This window comes from Rana temporaria, chromosome 5 (assembly GCF_905171775.1).
Source record: "Rana temporaria chromosome 5, aRanTem1.1, whole genome shotgun sequence".
NCBI classification, from domain to species: Eukaryota; Metazoa; Chordata; class Amphibia; order Anura; family Ranidae; genus Rana; species Rana temporaria.
Genome location: NC_053493.1, coordinates 1400920 through 1421380, shown reverse-complemented (window position 1 = coordinate 1421380; position 20461 = coordinate 1400920). Strand labels below are relative to the sequence as shown.

General features: G+C 47.2%; 1 protein-coding gene across 2 annotated transcripts in view; it reads left to right on the top strand.

Annotated features, from left to right (window-relative positions):
• Positions 1–20461, top strand: part of TSNARE1 (t-SNARE domain containing 1) — a 311708-nt gene that overhangs the window by 192915 nt on the left and 98332 nt on the right. For both annotated transcript variants that reach the window (XM_040352069.1, XM_040352070.1), the window contains one exon: positions 18456–18546. In XM_040352069.1, the coding sequence (XP_040208003.1) occupies positions 18456–18546 (91 nt within the window). The remainder of the gene's footprint in view (positions 1–18455; positions 18547–20461) is intronic.

The window sequence follows — 20461 nt, the reverse complement described above, 5'->3', positions numbered from 1 at the left end:
GTTTCTTGCAGACCTCTCTGGATAGTAGATGAGGTTACCTAGGTCCTACTGGTTTCTTGCAGACCTCTCTGGGCAGTAAATGGGGGTACCACTGGTTTCCTCCATACTTCTCCAGACAGTAGATGGGGGTACCTGGGTTCCACTGGTTTCTTGCAGACCTCTCTGGACAGTAGATGAGGGTACCTGGGTCCCACTGCTTTCCTCCATTCTTCTCCAGACAGTAAATGGGGCTAACCGGGTCCCACTGGTTTCTGCCATACTTCACCAGACAGTAGATGAGGGTACCTGGGTCCCACTGCTTTCCTCCATTCTTCTCCAGACAGTAAATGGGGCTACTCGGGTCCCACTGGTTTCTGCCATACTTCACCAGACAGTAGAGGAGGGTACCTGGGTCCCACTGCTTTCCTCCATTCTTCTCCAGACAGTAGATGGGGGTACCTGGGTCCCACTGGTTTCCACCAGACTTCTCCTGACAGTAAATGGGGCTAACCGGGTCCCACTGGTTTCTGCCATACTTCACCAGACAGTAGATGGGGGTACCTGGGTCCCACTGGTTTCCACCAGACTTCTCCAGACAGTAGATAAGGGTACCTGAGTCCCACTGGTTTCCACCAGACTTCTCCTGACAGTAAATGGGGCTAACCGGGTCCCACTGGTTTCTGCCATACTTCACCAGACAGTAGATGGGGAGTGTTTGGGTCCCACAGGTTTCTGCCATATTTTTCCGAACAGTAGATGGGGGGGGGGGGGTACCTGGGTCCCACTGGTTTCTGCCATACTTCTCCAGACAGTAGATTGGAGTGTCTGGGTTCTACTGGTTTCCTGCAGACTTCCCCGGACTGTAGATGGGGGGGGGTACCTGGGTCCCACTGGTTTCTGCCATACTTCTCCAGACAGTAGATGGGGTACCTGGGTCCCACTGGTTTCTTGAAGACCTCTCTGGACAGTAGAGTGGGGTACCTGGGTCCCAGCGAGTTCCTCTAGACTTCTTCGGACATTAGATGGGGGTTCCTGGTTCCTACTGGTTTATTCCAGACTTCTTAGGACAGTAATTAATATACAAAAGTTTTATTTAATATAATTTTTATTTTTTTTTTGTTTTTAAATGAAAGGTCATAGTTCTCCTTTAAATAGTCCCAAATTGATTACTGTACTGTGTGATAGCTTTGTGAGGAAAGGCGACAAGAGATCCACATACAGAAACGTCTTCACCCGGCTGGTCACAATACAATATAGAGCAGCACTTCCCCACTGTCCTATTTTTTAGACAAGAATTATATGGCAATACAAAACAAAAATAAAAAAGCAATAAAAGAGTCAATAAAAAAACAAATATCAAAGTGCAACAGATTAAAATGACGAGCAGATCTATAAAAAAAAGTGCATCTTGTGCTAAATAGTGCCACAAAAACAAAGTGCTGTAATAAGTCTTCCAAGTGATCGGTGTGTCCTCGGGGTAATCACAGAGGTGTTCTCCTACATCCCCCCCCCCCACCATCCCCCCACTCACCAGCAGGAGAGAATCACTTATTAGAAGTAGGTCACCAATTCACTCAGATGTTTAATGTCTCTCCACTGTCATCCTCCTCCTCCTCATCCTCCTCCTCTATCCATTCAATGTGCCTCTGAGAACATCGCAGGGATATTGCATTCATATGTGTCAGAGAAGGAGACCGGGGGAAACTATCCTAGCACAACAAATGTTAAATATCAATAAAAGTAGTGCACTGGCATAGATTGGTGCAACCACAAACTGGTTGGTGATCAGTGAGAAGAATGTCCCTTACATTGGTGATCAGTGAGAAGAATGTTCCTTACATTGGTGATCAGTGAGAAGAATGTCCCTTACATTGGTGATCAGTGGGAAGAATGTCCCTTACATTGGTGATCAGTGAGAAGAATGTCCCTTACATTGGTGATCAGGGAGAAGAATGTCCCTTACATTGGTGATCAGGGAGAAGAATGTCCCTTACATTGGTGATCAGTGGGAAGAATGTCCCTTACATTGGTGATCAGTGAGAAGAATGTCCCTTACATTGGTGATCAGTGGGAAGAATGTCCCTTACATTGGTGATCAGTGAGAAGAATGTCCCTTACATTGGTGATCAGTGAGAAGAATGTCCCTTACATTGGTGATCAGGGAGAAGAATGTCCCTTACATTGGTGATCAGTGAGAAGAATGCCCCTTACATTGGTGATCAGTGAGAAGAATGTCCCTTACATTGGTGATCAGTGGGAAGAATGTCCCTTACATTGGTGATCAGTGGGAAGAATGTCCCTTACATTGGTGATCAGTGGGAAGAATGTCCCTTACATTAGTGATCAGTGAGAAGAATGTCCCTTACATTGGTGATCAGTGAGAAGAATGTTCCTTACATTGGTGATCAGTGAGAAGAATGTTCCTTACATTGGTGATCAGTGAGAAGAATGTTCCTTACATTGGTGATCAGTGAGAAGAATGTTCCTTACATTGGTGATCAGTGAGAAGAATGTTTCTTACATTGGTGATCAGTGGGAAGAATGTCCCTTACATTGGTGATCAGTGAGAAGAATGTTCCTTACATTGGTGATCAGTGAGAAGAATGTCCCTTACATTGGTGATCAGTGGGAAGAATGTCCCTTACATTGGTGATCAGTGGGAAGAATGTCCCTTACATTAGTGATCAGTGAGAAGAATGTCCCTTACATTGGTGATCAGTGAGAAGAATGTTCCTTACATTGGTGATCAGTGGGAAGAATGTCCCTTACATTGGTGATCAGTGGGAAGAATGTCCCTTACATTGGTGATCAGTGGGAAGAATGTCCCTTACATTAGTGATCAGTGAGAAGAATGTCCCTTACATTGGTGATCAGTGAGAAGAATGTTCCTTACATTGGTGATCAGTGAGAAGAATGTTCCTTACATTGGTGATCAGTGAGAAGAATGTTCCTTACATTGGTGATCAGTGAGAAGAATGTTCCTTACATTGGTGATCAGTGAGAAGAATGTTTCTTACATTGGTGATCAGTGGGAAGAATGTCCCTTACATTGGTGATCAGTGGGAAGAATGTTCCTTACATTGGTGATCAGTGAGAAGAATGTCCCTTACATTGGTGATCAGTGGGAAGAATGTCCCTTACATTGGTGATCAGTGAGAAGAATGTCCCTTACATTGGTGATCAGTGAGAAGAATGTCCCTTACATTGGTGATCAGTGGGAAGAATGTCCCTTACATTGGTGATCAGTGAGAAGAATGTCCCTTACATTGGTGATCAGTGGGAAGAATGTCCCTTACATTGGTGATCAGTGGGAAGAATGTTCCTTACATTGGTGATCAGTGAGAAGAATGTCCCTTACATTGGTGATCAGTGGGAAGAATGTCCCTTACATTGGTGATCAGTGAGAAGAATGTCCCTTACATTGGTGATCAGTGAGAAGAATGTCCCTTACATTGGTGATCAGTGAGAAGAATGTCCCTTACATTGGTGATCAGTGGGAAGAATGTCCCTTACATTGGTGATCAGTGAGAAGAATGTTCCTTACATTGGTGATCAGTGAGAAGAATGTCCCTTACATTGGTGATCAGTGGGAAGAATGTCCCTTACATTGGTGATCAGTGAGAAGAATGTCCCTTACATTGGTGATCAGTGAGAAGAATGTCCCTTACATTGGTGATCAGTGAGAAGAATGTCCCTTACATTGGTGATCAGTGAGAAGAATGTCCCTTACATTGGTGATCAGGGAGAAGAATGTTCCTTACATTGGTGATCAGTGGGAAGAATGTTCCTTACATTGGTGGTCAGTGAGAAGAATGTTCCTTACATTGGTGATCAGTGGGAAGAATGTCCCTTACATTGGTGATCAGTGGGAAGAATGTCCCTTACATTGGTGATCAGTGGGAAGAATGTCCCTTACATTGGTGATCAGGGAGAAGAATGTCCCTTACATTGGTGATCAGGGAGAAGAATGTCCCTTACATTGGTGATCAGTGGGAAGAATGTCCCTTACATTGGTGATCAGTGAGAAGAATGTCCCTTACATTGGTGATCAGTGGGAAGAATGTTCCTTACATTGGTGATCAGTGGGAAGAATGTCCCTTACATTGGTGATCAGTGAGAAGAATGTCCCTTACATTGGTGATCAGTGAGAAGAATGTCCCTTACATTGGTGATCAGGGAGAAGAATGTCCCTTACATTGGTGATCAGTGAGAAGAATGCCCCTTACATTGGTGATCAGTGAGAAGAATGTCCCTTACATTGGTGATCAGTGAGAAGAATGTTCCTTACATTGGTGATCAGTGAGAAGAATGTCCCTTACATTGGTGATCAGTGAGAAGAATGTCCCTTACATTGGTGATCAGTGAGAAGAATGTTTCTTACATTGGTGATCAGTGGGAAGAATGTCCCTTACATTGGTGATCAGTGAGAAGAATGTTCCTTACATTGGTGATCAGTGAGAAGAATGTCCCTTACATTGGTGATCAGTGGGAAGAATGTCCCTTACATTGGTGATCAGTGGGAAGAATGTCCCTTACATTGGTGATCAGTGGGAAGAATGTCCCTTACATTGGTGATCAGTGGGAAGAATGTCCCTTACATTGGTGATCAGTGGGAAGAATGTCCCTTACATTGGTGATCAGTGGGAAGAATGTTCCTTACATTGGTGATCAGTGGGAAGAATGTCCCTTACATTGGTGATCAGTGGGAAGAATGTCCCTTACATTGGTGATCAGTGAGAAGAATGTTCCTTACATTGGTGATCAGTGAGAAGAATGTCCCTTACATTGGTGATCAGTGGGAAGAATGTCCCTTACATTGGTGATCAGTGGGAAGAATGTCCCTTACATTGGTGATCAGTGGGAAGAATGTCCCTTACATTGGTGATCAGTGGGAAGAATGTCCCTTACATTGGTGATCAGTGGGAAGAATGTCCCTTACATTGGTGATCAGTGGGAAGAATGTCCCTTACATTGGTGATCAGTGGGAAGAATGTCCCTTACATTGGTGATCAGTGGGAAGAATGTCCCTTACATTGGTGATCAGTGAGAAGAATGTCCCTTACATTGGTGATCAGTGGGAAGAATGTCCCTTACATTGGTGATCAGTGGGAAGAATGTTCCTTACATTGGTGATCAGTGAGAAGAATGTCCCTTACATTGGTGATCAGTGAGAAGAATGTCCCTTACATTGGTGATCAGTGGGAAGAATGTCCCTTACATTGGTGATCAGTGAGAAGAATGTTCCTTACATTGGTGATCAGTGAGAAGAATGTCCCTTACATTGGTGATCAGTGGGAAGAATGTCCCTTACATTGGTGATCAGTGAGAAGAATGTCCCTTACATTGGTGATCAGTGAGAAGAATGTCCCTTACATTGGTGATCAGTGAGAAGAATGTCCCTTACATTGGTGATCAGTGAGAAGAATGTCCCTTACATTGGTGATCAGGGAGAAGAATGTTCCTTACATTGGTGATCAGTGGGAAGAATGTTCCTTACATTGGTGGTCAGTGAGAAGAATGTTCCTTACATTGGTGATCAGTGGGAAGAATGTCCCTTACATTGGTGATCAGTGGGAAGAATGTCCCTTACATTGGTGATCAGTGGGAAGAATGTCCCTTACATTGGTGATCAGGGAGAAGAATGTCCCTTACATTGGTGATCAGGGAGAAGAATGTCCCTTACATTGGTGATCAGTGGGAAGAATGTCCCTTACATTGGTGATCAGTGAGAAGAATGTCCCTTACATTGGTGATCAGTGGGAAGAATGTTCCTTACATTGGTGATCAGTGGGAAGAATGTCCCTTACATTGGTGATCAGTGAGAAGAATGTCCCTTACATTGGTGATCAGTGAGAAGAATGTCCCTTACATTGGTGATCAGGGAGAAGAATGTCCCTTACATTGGTGATCAGTGAGAAGAATGCCCCTTACATTGGTGATCAGTGAGAAGAATGTCCCTTACATTGGTGATCAGTGAGAAGAATGTTCCTTACATTGGTGATCAGTGAGAAGAATGTCCCTTACATTGGTGATCAGTGAGAAGAATGTCCCTTACATTGGTGATCAGTGGGAAGAATGTTCCTTACATTGGTGATCAGTGAGAAGAATGTCCCTTACATTGGTGATCAGTGAGAAGAATGTCCCTTACATTGGTGATCAGTGAGAAGAATGTTCCTTACATTGGTGATCAGTGAGAAGAATGTCCCTTACATTGGTGATCAGTGGGAAGAATGTCCCTTACATTGGTGATCAGTGGGAAGAATGTTCCTTACATTGGTGATCAGTGAGAAGAATGTTCCTTACATTGGTGATCAGTGAGAAGAATGTCCCTTACATTGGTGATCAGTGAGAAGAATGTTCCTTACATTGGTGATCAGTGAGAAGAATGTTCCTTACATTGGTGATCAGTGAGAAGAATGTTCCTTACATTGGTGATCAGTGAGAAGAATGTCCCTTACATTGGTGATCAGTGAGAAGAATGTCCCTTACATTGGTGATCAGTGAGAAGAATGTTTCTTACATTGGTGATCAGTGGGAAGAATGTCCCTTACATTGGTGATCAGTGAGAAGAATGTTCCTTACATTGGTGATCAGTGAGAAGAATGTCCCTTACATTGGTGATCAGTGGGAAGAATGTCCCTTACATTGGTGATCAGTGGGAAGAATGTCCCTTACATTGGTGATCAGTGGGAAGAATGTCCCTTACATTGGTGATCAGTGGGAAGAATGTCCCTTACATTGGTGATCAGTGGGAAGAATGTCCCTTACATTGGTGATCAGTGGGAAGAATGTTCCTTACATTGGTGATCAGTGGGAAGAATGTCCCTTACATTGGTGATCAGTGGGAAGAATGTCCCTTACATTGGTGATCAGTGAGAAGAATGTCCCTTACATTGGTGATCAGTGGGAAGAATGTCCCTTACATTGGTGATCAGTGGGAAGAATGTTCCTTACATTGGTGATCAGTGAGAAGAATGTCCCTTACATTGGTGATCAGTGGGAAGAATGTCCCTTACATTGGTGATCAGTGAGAAGAATGTCCCTTACATTGGTGATCAGTGAGAAGAATGTCCCTTACATTGGTGATCAGTGAGAAGAATGTCCCTTACATTGGTGATCAGTGGGAAGAATGTCCCTTACATTGGTGATCAGTGGGAAGAATGTTCCTTACATTGGTGATCAGTGAGAAGAATGTCCCTTACATTGGTGATCAGTGGGAAGAATGTCCCTTACATTGGTGATCAGTGAGAAGAATGTCCCTTACATTGGTGATCAGTGAGAAGAATGTCCCTTACATTGGTGATCAGTGGGAAGAATGTCCCTTACATTGGTGATCAGTGGGAAGAATGTTCCTTACATTGGTGATCAGTGAGAAGAATGTCCCTTACATTGGTGATCAGTGAGAAGAATGTTCCTTACATTGGTGATCAGTGAGAAGAATGTCCCTTACATTGGTGATCAGTGAGAAGAATGTTCCTTACATTGGTGATCAGTGAGAAGAATGTTCCTTACATTGGTGATCAGTGAGAAGAATGTTCCTTACATTGGTGATCAGTGGGAAGAATGTTCCTTACATTGGTGATCAGTGAGAAGAATGTCCCTTACATTGGTGATCAGTGAGAAGAATGTCCCTTACATTGGTGATCAGTGAGAAGAATGTCCCTTACATTGGTGATCAGTGGGAAGAATGATCCTTACATTGGTGATCAGTGAGAAGAATGTCCCTTACATTGGTGATCAGTGGGAAGAATGTCCCTTACATTGGTGATCAGTGAGAAGAATGTCCCTTACATTGGTGATCAGTGAGAAGAATGTCCCTTATATTGGTGATCAGTGAGAAGAATGTTCCTTACATTGGTGATCAGTGGGAAGAATGTCCCTTACATTGGTGATCAGTGGGAAGAATGTCCCTTACATTGGTGATCAGTGAGAAGAATGTTCCTTACATTGGTGATCAGTGGGAAGAATGTTCCTTACATTGGTGATCAGTGAGAAGAATGTCCCTTACATTGGTGATCAGTGAGAAGAATGTCCCTTACATTGGTGATCAGTGAGAAGAATGTCCCTTACATTGGTGATCAGTGAGAAGAATGTCCCTTACATTGGTGATCAGTGGGAAGAATGTCCCTTACATTGGTGATCAGTGAGAAGAATGTCCCTTACATTGGTGATCAGTGAGAAGAATGTCCCTTACATTGGTGATCAGTGAGAAGAATGTCCCTTACATTGGTGATCAGTGAGAAGAATGTCCCTTACATTGGTGATCAGTGAGAAGAATGTCCCTTACATTGGTGATCAGTGGGAAGAATGATCCTTACATTGGTGATCAGTGAGAAGAATGTCCCTTACATTGGTGATCAGTGGGAAGAATGTCCCTTACATTGGTGATCAGTGAGAAGAATGTCCCTTACATTGGTGATCAGTGAGAAGAATGTCCCTTATATTGGTGATCAGTGAGAAGAATGTTCCTTACATTGGTGATCAGTGGGAAGAATGTCCCTTACATTGGTGATCAGTGGGAAGAATGTCCCTTACATTGGTGATCAGTGGGAAGAATGTCCCTTACATTGGTGATCAGGGAGAAGAATGTCCCTTACATTGGTGATCAGTGGGAAGAATGTCCCTTACATTGGTGATCAGTGAGAAGAATGTCCATTACATTGGTGATCAGTGGGAAGAATGTTCCTTACATTGGTGATCAGTGAGAAGAATGCTCCTTACATTGGTGATCAGTGGGAAGAATGTTCCTTACATTGGTGATCAGTGGGAAGAATGTTCCTTACATTGGTGATCAGTGGGAAGAATATTCCTTACATTGGTGATCAGTGAGAAGAATGTCCCTTACATTGGTCATCAGTGAGAAGAATGTCCCTTACATTGGTGATCAGTGAGAAGAATGTTCCTTACATTGGTGATCAGTGGGAAGAATGTCCCTTACATTGGTGATCAGTGGGAAGAATGTCCCTTACATTGGTGATCAGTGAGAAGAATGTCCCTTACATTGGTGATCAGTGAGAAGAATGTTTCTTACATTGGTGATCAGTGAGAAGAATGTCCCTTACATTGGTGATCAGTGAGAAGAATGTTCCTTACATTGGTGATCAGTGAGAAGAATGTCCCTTACATTGGTGATCAGTGGGAAGAATGTCCCTTACATTGGTGATCAGTGGGAAGAATGTTCCTTACATTGGTGATCAGTGAGAAGAATGTCCCTTACATTGGTGATCAGTGGGAAGAATGTCCCTTACATTGGTGATCAGTGAGAAGAATGTCCCTTACATTGGTGATCAGTGAGAAGAATGTCCCTTACATTGGTGATCAGTGAGAAGAATGTCCCTTACATTGGTGATCAGTGGGAAGAATGTCCCTTACATTGGTGATCAGTGGGAAGAAGGTTCCTTACATTGGTGATCAGTGAGAAGAATGTCCCTTACATTGGTGATCAGTGGGAAGAATGTCCCTTACATTGGTGATCAGTGAGAAGAATGTCCCTTGCATTGGTGATCAGTGAGAAGAATGTTCCTTGCATTGGTGATCAGTGAGAAGAATGTCCCTTACATTGGTGATCAGTGGGAAGAATGTTCCTTACATTGGTGATCAGTGAGAAGAATGTCCCTTACATTGGTGATCAGTGGGAAGAATGTCCCTTACATTGGTGATCAGTGGGAAGAATGTCCCTTACATTGGTGATCAGTGGGAAGAATGTCCCTTACATTGGTGATCAGTGGGAAGAATGTCCCTTACATTGGTGATCAGTGGGAAGAATGTCCCTTACATTGGTGATCAGTGAGAAGAATGTCCCTTACATTGGTGATCAGTGAGAAAAATGTTCCTTACATTGGTGATCAGTGGGAAGAATGTCCCTTACATTGGTGATCAGTGAGAAGAATGTCCCTTACATTGGTGATCAGTGAGAAGAATGTCCATTACATTGGTGATCAGTGGGAAGAATGTTCCTTACATTGGTGATCAGTGGGAAGAATGTTCCTTACATTGGTGATCAGTGGAAAGAATGTCCCTTACATTGGTGATCAGTGGGAAGAATGTCCCTTACATTGGTGATCAGTGGGAAGAATGTCCCTTACATTGGTGATCAGTAGGAAGAATGTCCCTTACATTGGTGATCAGTGGGAAGAATGTCCCTTACATTGGTGATCAGTAGGAAGAATGTCCCTTACATTGGTGATCAGTGAGAAGAATGTCCCTTACATTGGTGATCAGTGAGAAGAATGTCCCTTACATTGGTGATCAGTGAGAAGAATGTCCCTTACATTGGTGATCAGTGAGAAGAATGTCCCTTACATTGGTGATCAGTGAGAAGAATGCTCCTTACATTGGTGATCAGTGAGAAGAATGTCCCTTACATTGGTGATCAGTGAGAAGAATGTCCCTTACATTGGTGATCAGTGAGAAGAATGTCCCTTACATTGGTGATCAGTGAGAAGAATGTCCCTTACATTGGTGATCAGTGAGAAGAATGTCCCTTACATTGGTGATCAGTGGGAAGAATGTCCCTTACATTGGTGATCAGTGAGAAGAATGTCCCTTACATTGGTGATCAGTGGGAAGAATGTTCCTTACATTGGTGATCAGTGGGAAGAATGTCCCTTACATTGGTGATCAGTGAGAAGAATGTCCCTTACATTGGTGATCAGTGGGAAGAATGTTCCTTACATTGGTGATCAGTGGGAAGAATGTTCCTTACATTGGTGATCAGTGAGAAGAATGTCCCTTACATTGGTGATCAGTGAGAAGAATGTCCCTTACATTGGTGATCAGTGAGAAGAATGTCCCTTACATTGGTGATCAGTGAGAAGAATGTCCCTTACATTGGTGATCAGTGGGAAGAATGTTCCTTACATTGGTGATCAGTGGGAAGAATGTCCCTTACATTGGTGATCAGTGGGAAGAATGTCCCTTACATTGGTGATCAGTGAGAAGAATGATCCTTACATTGGTGATCAGTGGGAAGAATGTCCCTTACATTGGTGATCAGTGAGAAGAATGTCCCTTACATTGGTGATCAGTGGGAAGAATGTTCCTTACATTGGTGTTTTGGGTTGACCCCAGAACTGTCCAGGAGCCATCAGACGGGAGGTCGGTCATCCTCGGCTCACGGAACCACCAACAACTTCTGGAGGAACTTTGGTTGATTATGGTGTCTGTAGACTAATGATATAATCTCTGTAGATTGTAGACAATGGATCACTCCATGCAGTCAATGAGCCGGTGACCTTTTGCGGTTGTAAATTAGCGGTAATGTGATGTTTTGTGTCACTTCTATCCAATGAGAATTCATCTCCATGTCTGGACCCTTCATAATAACGCACACAGGACGTCCTCCGTATAATTCCTTCATTCCTGGGATTTACAGCACCTGAGATTTTCATTCTTTTCCTGTCCTTTGCTGTGACGTCTGTGATCGAATGATCGCTGTGCCAGCAGTTTATTGAGACTTGAATTGATGTTGGACCTTCACTCTCCCTCTTCACCTTCACTTTGTAAATATAAAGCAGAACTTGTTTGTGTTTCTTATTTATTTTTATTACAAACACGTTAAGTTTGCACGTTGGAAATAACGGATACATTCTTGAAGATCAGCGTTGGATTTAAAAAAAATAAATAAAATGTATCCATTTTTTGCTCTGTGAAGATACAGTGCAGTGAGCGAGGGTTGTCACCCCAGGACAGGAAGTGTGTTACTGGCAGGATCATCAGATGAATATAGAAGGAGGGGGGGGGGAACGAATGCAGCCACCACAATTGAGGACTGGCAACTTCAATATATGAATTTTATGTTCTTGGGTTTAGATATGAGGCCTGTCCAGAAAATATCCTTCCGTGTAATATGAAAGAAAGAGACAATTATTGAAGAAGATACAAGAGGTCCTGTACATAGGACAAGGTGGGCGCCTTGGGACCTTTCATGCCAAGACCTCAATACAAGAGCAAACGGGCACCATCCCATAATGCCTCAACCGTGTATAAAGAGAACTCTCCAGCCGACCACTTGTGCTAATAAAGGAGAAATATATAGAAATACAATAAAAATGTATTAATACATAAATTGACACAACTTAAAGGGTAGGTTCACCTTGGGGTTATTATATTATATAAAATACTTTGATGTGTTTACCATATTATTTGTTAGTTACCATATCCCAAGACTTAGACAAGCAAGCGGATCCTGAGAAAGCAACTCGCATGCGAAACATGTTGATCCACTAAGATCTGTAGAGTGCTTACCGTATATACTCTGGATCTCTTCTCTCCGAATTCTGAACCTGTACTTTTATTACTATGCCCCCCAAGACTATGTTAGTAATGGCGGACCCCCCCCCCCCCCAACCTGGCAGTGCCTTGTAAATGGCTTTCCCTTTGCAGGGGATGTGACCAGAGTCTAAGCAGCTGGAATAACAAGTTTATAGTTTTCATACACCGGCATTTATCTTCTTCTAGAAGTACAGTTCTGTTTCTGGGAATAAACCTCGGCATATCATCTTGGATAATTTCATTTTTTTTTTTTTCTGTACATCTTCTTCCGCTTCCATTAATCTTTGTCTAGTGGGAGTCCCTCTCCTTTATAACAGCTGCGGATGTCTGTTATTACCATATACAGCATGATCTTACCCCGGCCCCTCTCTCCGGTTTGCCGAATTGGACTGACAGGAAGCTGGTAGGAAGCCATGTTGTCCTCCCTTAGGAGACCTCTTTATCTTCATGTCCAGCTTGTCTGACTTGTGCTCCGGTTATTCGCTCTGTTGCTTTGCGTCCATCGCTGTCGGCTTTTTATATTTTTCAAAACACGTCCAATCCTGTAGACGGTTCTGGACTTCACTCTGTGTGTATGCTGGTTGTGTCGGGCTTACAGTACAAATATTACTGACCAACACCAGCCATTCTCAACGTTGGACCGCTGAGGAACCCTAGAAATCATTTCTCAGGCTCAGGGAACCCTTGACGTTTCTCACGAACTGCACATGCGCCGGCTGTGAACGTATCCCAGTGCGCATGCTCCTAATCACGTCGCAAATAGTCAATGCTTTCGACGTGAACGTAATTTACGCAAAGCCCTATTCGCGAACGACTTACGCAAAAAAGTGTAAAAGTTTCAAAATTCGACGCGGGAACGACGTCCATACTTAACATTGGCTACGTACGTTTCTGAATCGGCGTATGCAGCTCATTTGCGTATTCTACGCTGAAATCGACGGCAGCCCCACCTAGCGGCCAGCGTAAATATGCACCCTAAGATACAACAGCGTAAGACTTACGCCAGTCGGATCTTGGCCTAATTTCGGCGTGTCTTGCTTTCTGAATACAGAAAGAAGATACGCCGGCGCAGCTTTGAATTTACGCGGCTTATCTATGGATACGCCGCCGTGAATTCTTGCTGAATCTAGCCCAGAATGTTTGGGGGTTCTAATTAGAGGGAAGGAGATGGCAGTGAAAACAGTAAAAGAACAAGCATTAGAACTGCTGTTTTACTTGTAATGCCAACGGCCACCACCAGATGGCGCCAGGTCACAGAAGGCAGCTTGGGCCTTCACAAGGCTGCAAAGCCACGGCCTAAATTACCGGCCGTTGCGGGCCCGCCGCGATCGCGTGGAGGTGGGGGCGCACGGAGACACAGGATCCTGTGCCTTCGTGCGCCCCCACCGCGTGGCGGGCCCGCGACGGCCGGTAATTGAGGCCGCGGCTTTGCGGCCTCAATTACCGGCGGGCGCCAGGTCACAATTTCTTGTCGCAATTGCGACCTGACGCCCGGATTTTGTCGAGGCCTGCCCTATAATACAGCAACTGTTCGCTTTGACTAAAAGAAATCTGTACATGAGTGTCTGTATCCATTAGCTCACTGCGATTCTACGTCTATTCCTTCCCAGAAGGTTGGGTTATACGATAATCTATTGATCTATATTGCAGTAATCAGCATCTGATAATGCCCTTGAGTGGATGCAATGTTGTAAAGAAAGGAAAGCCGCGTCCTGCAGCCCCGCTCCATCGCGTATTTACTGTACGCCTCCTGAACCCTTTCGCTGAGCGCCCCGCAGTGCTGTTCCACGTGGAGGGTTTTACACGTTCCCATGCCGGCCCGGCGAGGCCGAAGGCCCTGTAAATATTGACTGTGCGGAGATTAATGTCGCTACATAAGTCATTGTTGGCCGTCCACCCTCTTTAACGCCACCGAAGAGGCCCCGAGCGTCTCCTCGCCGCACTCCTCTATAATTAACTGGTGTAGCCTGCGAGGGAAGTCACCCCGGGCGTGATAATAATTACCATAATGAAATGTCTTTCGCCTCCTGTTTTTATTAAATGAGAGGAAGTTCGCTGAACGGCGGGGAAATTTTTATCCTTATTTCTTTTTAATCAGCTTTCTCTGATGAAGCGCGTCTTAAGCTGCGTTTTGGGGATCCTACTTGGCTCCTCCGGTATCGCATGATGGTGTTTTATAGCGTTGAACATCATCTGCTCATGGCAGAGCAACCACAATCGCAAAACTCCGGAATATGAGATCCTCTACCCATAGCTGACCCCCGAGGAAGGCAAACAACCGCTCATGGCAGAGCAACCACAATCGCAAAACTCCGGAATATGAGATCCTCTACCCATAGCTGACCCCGAGGAAGGCAAACAACCGCTCATGGCAGAGCAACCACAATCGTAAAACTCCGGAATATGAGATCCTCTACCCATAGCTGCCCCCAAGGAAGGCAAACAACCGCTCATGGCAGAGCAACCACAATCGCAAAACTCCGGAATATGAGATCCTCTACCCATAGCTGACCCCCGAGGAAGGCAAACAACCGCTCATGGCAGAGCAACCACAATCGCAAAACTCCGGAATATGAGATCCTCTACCCATAGCTGACCCCCGAGGAAGGCAAACAACCGCTCATGGCAGAGCAACCACCATCGTAAAACTCCGGAATATGAGATCCTCTACCCATAGCTGACCCCGAGGAAGGCAAACAACCGCTCATGGCAGAGCAACCACAATCGTAAAACTCCGGAATATGAGATCCTCTACCCATAGCTGCCCCCAAGGAAGGCAAACAACCGCTCATGGCAGAGCAACCACAATCGTAAAACTCCGGAATATGAGATCCTCTACCCATAGCTGACCCCCGAGGAAGGCAAACAACCGCTCATGGCAGAGCAACCACAATCGCAAAACTCCGGAATATGAGATCCTCTACCCATAGCTGACCCCCGAGGAAGGCAAACAACCGCTCATGGCAGAGCAACCACCATCGTAAAACTCCGGAATATGAGATCCTCTACCCATAGCTGACCCCCGAGGAAGGAAAACAACCGCTCATGGCAGAGCAACCACAATCGTAAAACCCCGGAATATGAGATCCTCTACCCATAGCTGACCCCGAGGAAGGCAAACAACCGCTCATGGCAGAGCAACCACAATCGTAAAAGTCCGGAATATGAGATCCTCTACCCATAGCTGCCCCCGAGGAAGGCAAACAACCGCTCATGGCAGAGCAACCACAATCGCAAAACTCCGGAATATGAGATCCTCTACCCATAGCTGACCCCCGAGGAAGGCAAACAACCGCTCATGGCAGAGCAACCACAATCGTAAAACTCCGGAATATGAGATCCTCTACCCATAGCTGCCCCCAAGGAAGGCAAACAACCGCTCATGGCAGAGCAACCACAATCGCAAAACTCCGGAATATGAGATCCTCTACCCATAGCTGACCCCCGAGGAAGGCAAACAACCGCTCATGGCAGAGCAACCACAATCGCAAAACTCCGGAATATGAGATCCTCTACCCATAGCTGACCCCCGAGGAAGGCAAACAACCGCTCATGGCAGAGCAACCACCATCGTAAAACTCCGGAATATGAGATCCTCTACCCATAGCTGACCCCGAGGAAGGCAAACAACCGCTCATGGCAGAGCAACCACAATCGTAAAACTCCGGAATATGAGATCCTCTACCCATAGCTGCCCCCAAGGAAGGCAAACAACCGCTCATGGCAGAGCAACCACAATCGTAAAACTCCGGAATATGAGATCCTCTACCCATAGCTGACCCCCGAGGAAGGCAAACAACCGCTCATGGCAGAGCAACCACAATCGCAAAACTCCGGAATATGAGATCCTCTACCCATAGCTGACCCCCGAGGAAGGCAAACAACCGCTCATGGCAGAGCAACCACCATCGTAAAACTCCGGAATATGAGATCCTCTACCCATAGCTGACCCCCGAGGAAGGAAAACAACCGCTCATGGCAGAGCAACCACAATCGTAAAACCCCGGAATATGAGATCCTCTACCCATAGCTGACCCCGAGGAAGGCAAACAACCGCTCATGGCAGAGCAACCACAATCGTAAAAGTCCGGAATATGAGATCCTCTACCCATAGCTGCCCCCGAGGAAGGCAAACAACCGCTCATGGCAGAGCAACCACAATCGCAAAACTCCGGAATATGAGATCCTCTACCCATAGCTGACCCCCGAGGAAGGCAAACAACCGCTCATGGCAGAGCAACCACAATCGTAACACTCCGGAATATGAGATCCTCTACCCATAGCTGATCCTGAGGAAGGCAAACAACCGCTCATGGCAGAGCAACCACAATCGTAACACTCCGGAATATGAGATCCTCTACCCATAGCTGACCCCCGAGGAAGGCAAACAACCGCTCATGGCAGAGCAACCACAATCGCAAAACTCTGGAATATGAGATCCTCTACCCATAGCTGACCCCCGAGGAAGGCAAACAACCCCAGTGACCCGTGAGAGAAGAAGGTTGTGTCTCTCCTCTCCCTCCCGATACTAACGTTGGACTATTTTTACACCCTAGGCCAGGGGTCTCCAAACTTTCTAAACAAAGGGCCAACTTACTGTCCTCCAGACTTTAGGGGGGCCAAACTATGTCCATCGGGAGTACAGTATGTCCCAGCATCAGTGGGAATAAACAATCCCCCATCATTGGTGTCAGTGGGAGGAATTTTGCCCCATCAGTGGTGTCATTGGGCCCCATTGTTGGTGTCCTTGGGAGGAACTGCACCGCCCTTCATTGTTAGTGAATAAAAGAGATCCCCAAGGGCCAAAAAAAAAGCAAGCAAAGGGCCAAAAATAGCCCCCGGACTGCAGTTTGGAGACCACTGCCCTAGGCGAAACCTAATTTTGCCCCCCCCTTGGCTCCACCTCCCTTCTCCTGCCCATTTATAACACAAATTTTTAATGAAGTGCCCATCAAATGCAACCTCGCCAGTGCCCATCAAATGCAACCTCGCCAGTGCCCATCAAATGCAACCTCGCCAGTGCCCCATCAAATGCAGCCTCGCCAGCGCCCCATCAAATGCAGCCTCGCCAGCGCCCCATTAAATGCAGCCTCGCCAGCGCCCCATTAAATGCAGCCTCGCCAGCGCCCCATTAAATGCAGCCTCGCCAGCGCCCCATCAAATGCAGCCTCGCCAGTGCCCATCAAATGCAGCCTCGCCAGCGCCCATCAAATGCAGCCTCGCCAGCGCCCCATCAAATGTAGCCTCGCCAGCGCCCCATCAAACGCAGCCTCGCCAGCGCCCCATCAAACGCAGCCTCGCCAGCGCCCCATCAAACGCAGCCTCGCCAGCGCCCCATCAAACGCAGCCTCGCCAGCGCCCCATCAAACGCAGCCTCGCCAGCGCCCGTCAAACGCAGCCTCGCCAGCGCCCGTCAAACGCAGCCTCGCCAGCGCCCGTCAAACGCAGCCTCGCCAGCGCCAGTCAAATGCAGCCTCGCCAGCGCCCGTCAAATGCAGCCTCGCCAGCGCCCGTCAAATGCAGCCTCGCCAGCGCCCGTCAAATGCAGCCTCGCCAGCGCCCGTCAAATGCAGCCTCGCCAGCGCCCGTCAAATGCAGCCTCGCCAGCGCCCCGCCAAACGCAGCCTCGCCAGCGCCCCGTCAAACGCAGCCTCGCCAGCGCCCCGTCAAACGCAGCCTCGCCAGCGCCCCGTCAAAGCAGCCTCGCCAGCGCCCCGTCAAAGCAGCCTCGCCAGCGCCCCTTCAAAGCAGCCTCGCCAGCGCCCCATCAAAGCAGCCTCGCAAGCGCCCCATCAAACGCACCCTTTGCCAGCGCCCCATCAAACGCACCCTTTGCCAGCGCCCCATCAAATGCACACGCCACACACACACCCCCCCCCCCCCACACACACACACATCACACCCCCCTCCCCCACACACACACACAAATCACACCCCCCCCCCCCCCACACACACAAAGGGCCCCCATGTCCCATAATGCACCTCAGAGCTTCCTTTTTTATTTTGACGTCAGAATGCAAAAAAACGAAATTCTCTTAGTTTTCCGATAAAGAAATAAAACCGGCCCCCCCCCCCACACTGTTTCCAATGAATAATATAAATGGGATGGGGGCGGTGAAATCGATGTGACTCGCACCGTGTAGCGTGTTATTATATCTCTAAACAATTTAATTGATATTATTTCTTATTTTCTATCATTTCAGACATTTCACCCAGCAGGAGACCAACAACACTATAACTTCCAGTACTAAATCCATCCGCCAACTGTCAGACATTGTGAGGGGATCCACTCGGGTAAGAAGTTTGTCTTCTGGAACGGGGAATGCTGGGAAATGAAGGTGAAGCCGCTTTCAGGCTGAATATCTGGCCATGTGCTACCGAAACAGGCAGGCTGGTTATAAATATTCATGTCTTGGCTCCCGTATTTTCTTGGGTTTTGTTTTTAATTACCGAATCGCTTTTATTGCTCAGTTGTATCTTTATCCATCAATGTTTTATATCCAATCTAAGATTGATGCTCAATTGCACCGCTGCTGCCCCCTGGTGTTTGGGGATAATAAATGCCCCTGCCCGGCGGTCTACAGCCTAACCGGACTACTCCACTTAAAGAGGAACTGCAGTCTGCTCACATCATTTTATAATAAAAACATCTTTGCCGTTCTGAAGCTTCCCTCCAATCGCTTTGCATATTATTTTATATATACTGTGATTCTGTACTTGCCAAGTTTGCTGCAGAAATCTCCCTCTGCTGAGTCTGGCGGCAGCCATTTTAGCTGTGGGCAGATGAAGCCACTTCCTGGAATTACCCAGACACACACAGAGGCACACCTCCAGCGCTGCAGATCTCATTGGCCCTCTTATGACTCATCCCCCCTCCCTTCCTGGCAAACTCTCACAAGAGTGAGAGAGAAAGCTGTGCATGATGCGCTGGGGGGGGTGACAATCACCGATCTCCCTGTATAGACTTCAATAAAGCAGATGGCAGCCGATTCTCCATCCTCCCCCTGCGGCTTTGAGCTACTTTATTGAAATCAATAGAGGGAGATCGGCGATTGTAGTTCCCCCCAGCGCCGATCATCCCTGACTATCCCCTGTTACCTTCTCCGTGTCCTCATCTGTGTGCTCCTCCAGTCCACCCCCAGTCCTCGTCTGTGTCCTCCATGCTACTCCAGTCCCTCTCCGTGTCCTCTGTGCTCCTCCAGTCCACCCCCAGTCCTTGTCTGTGTCCTCCATGCTTCTCCAGTCCCTCTCCGTGTCCTCTGTGCTCCTCCAGTCCACCCCCAGTCCTTGTCTGTGTCCTCCATGCTTCTCCAGTCCCTCTCCGTGTCCTCTGTGCTCCTCCAGTCCACCCCCAGTCCTTGTCTGTGTCCTCCATGCTTCTCCAGTCCCTCTCCGTGTCCTCTGTGCTCCTCCAGTCCACCCCCAGTCCTCGTCTGTGTCCTCCATGCTACTCCAGTCCCTCTCCGTGTCCTCTGTGCTCCTCCCCCCAGATCTGTCAGGATGCAGAGCGGAGGAAGGAGCCGGTAAATCTGTCATTTACCGCCTCCTTTTTCTGAATGTGGTCAGTGATCAATGACTGTCCATTCATAACTGAGCATTGTAATCTGTGTTTATGATGCTTCAGTTTATGAATGGAGAAGGAGCGGAGGGAAGCGGTTGTTGCGCGGGGAAGCGGTTGTGACGCAGAAAGTGGTGGGAAGCGGTTGTGGCAAAGGGAAGCGGAGGGAAGCGGTTGTGGCACAGGGATCGGAGGGAAGCGGTTGTGGCACAGGGATCGGAGGGAAGCGGTTGTGGCACAGGGATCGGAGGGAATCGGTTGTGGCGCAAGGAGCGGAGGGAAGCGATTGTGGTGCGGAGGGAATCGGTTGGGAAGCGAAGGTAGGCGGTTGTGGCGCAGGGAGCGGAGGGAAGCGTTTGTGGCGTGGGGAGCGGAGGGAAGCGGTTGTGGCAGAGGGAAGCGGTTGCGGCGGAGGTAGGCGGTTGTGGCGCGGGGAGCAGAGAGAAGCGGTTGTGGCACAGGGAGCGGAGGGAAGCGGTTGTGGCGCAGGGAGCGGAGGGAATGGGTTGTGGCCCAGGGAGCGGAGGGAAGCGGTTGTGGCGCAGGGAGCGGAGGGAATGGGTTGTGGCCCAGGAAGCGGAGGGAAGCGGTTGTGGCGCGGGAAGCGGTTGTGGCACAGGGATCGGATTGAAGCGCTTGTGGCACAGGGAG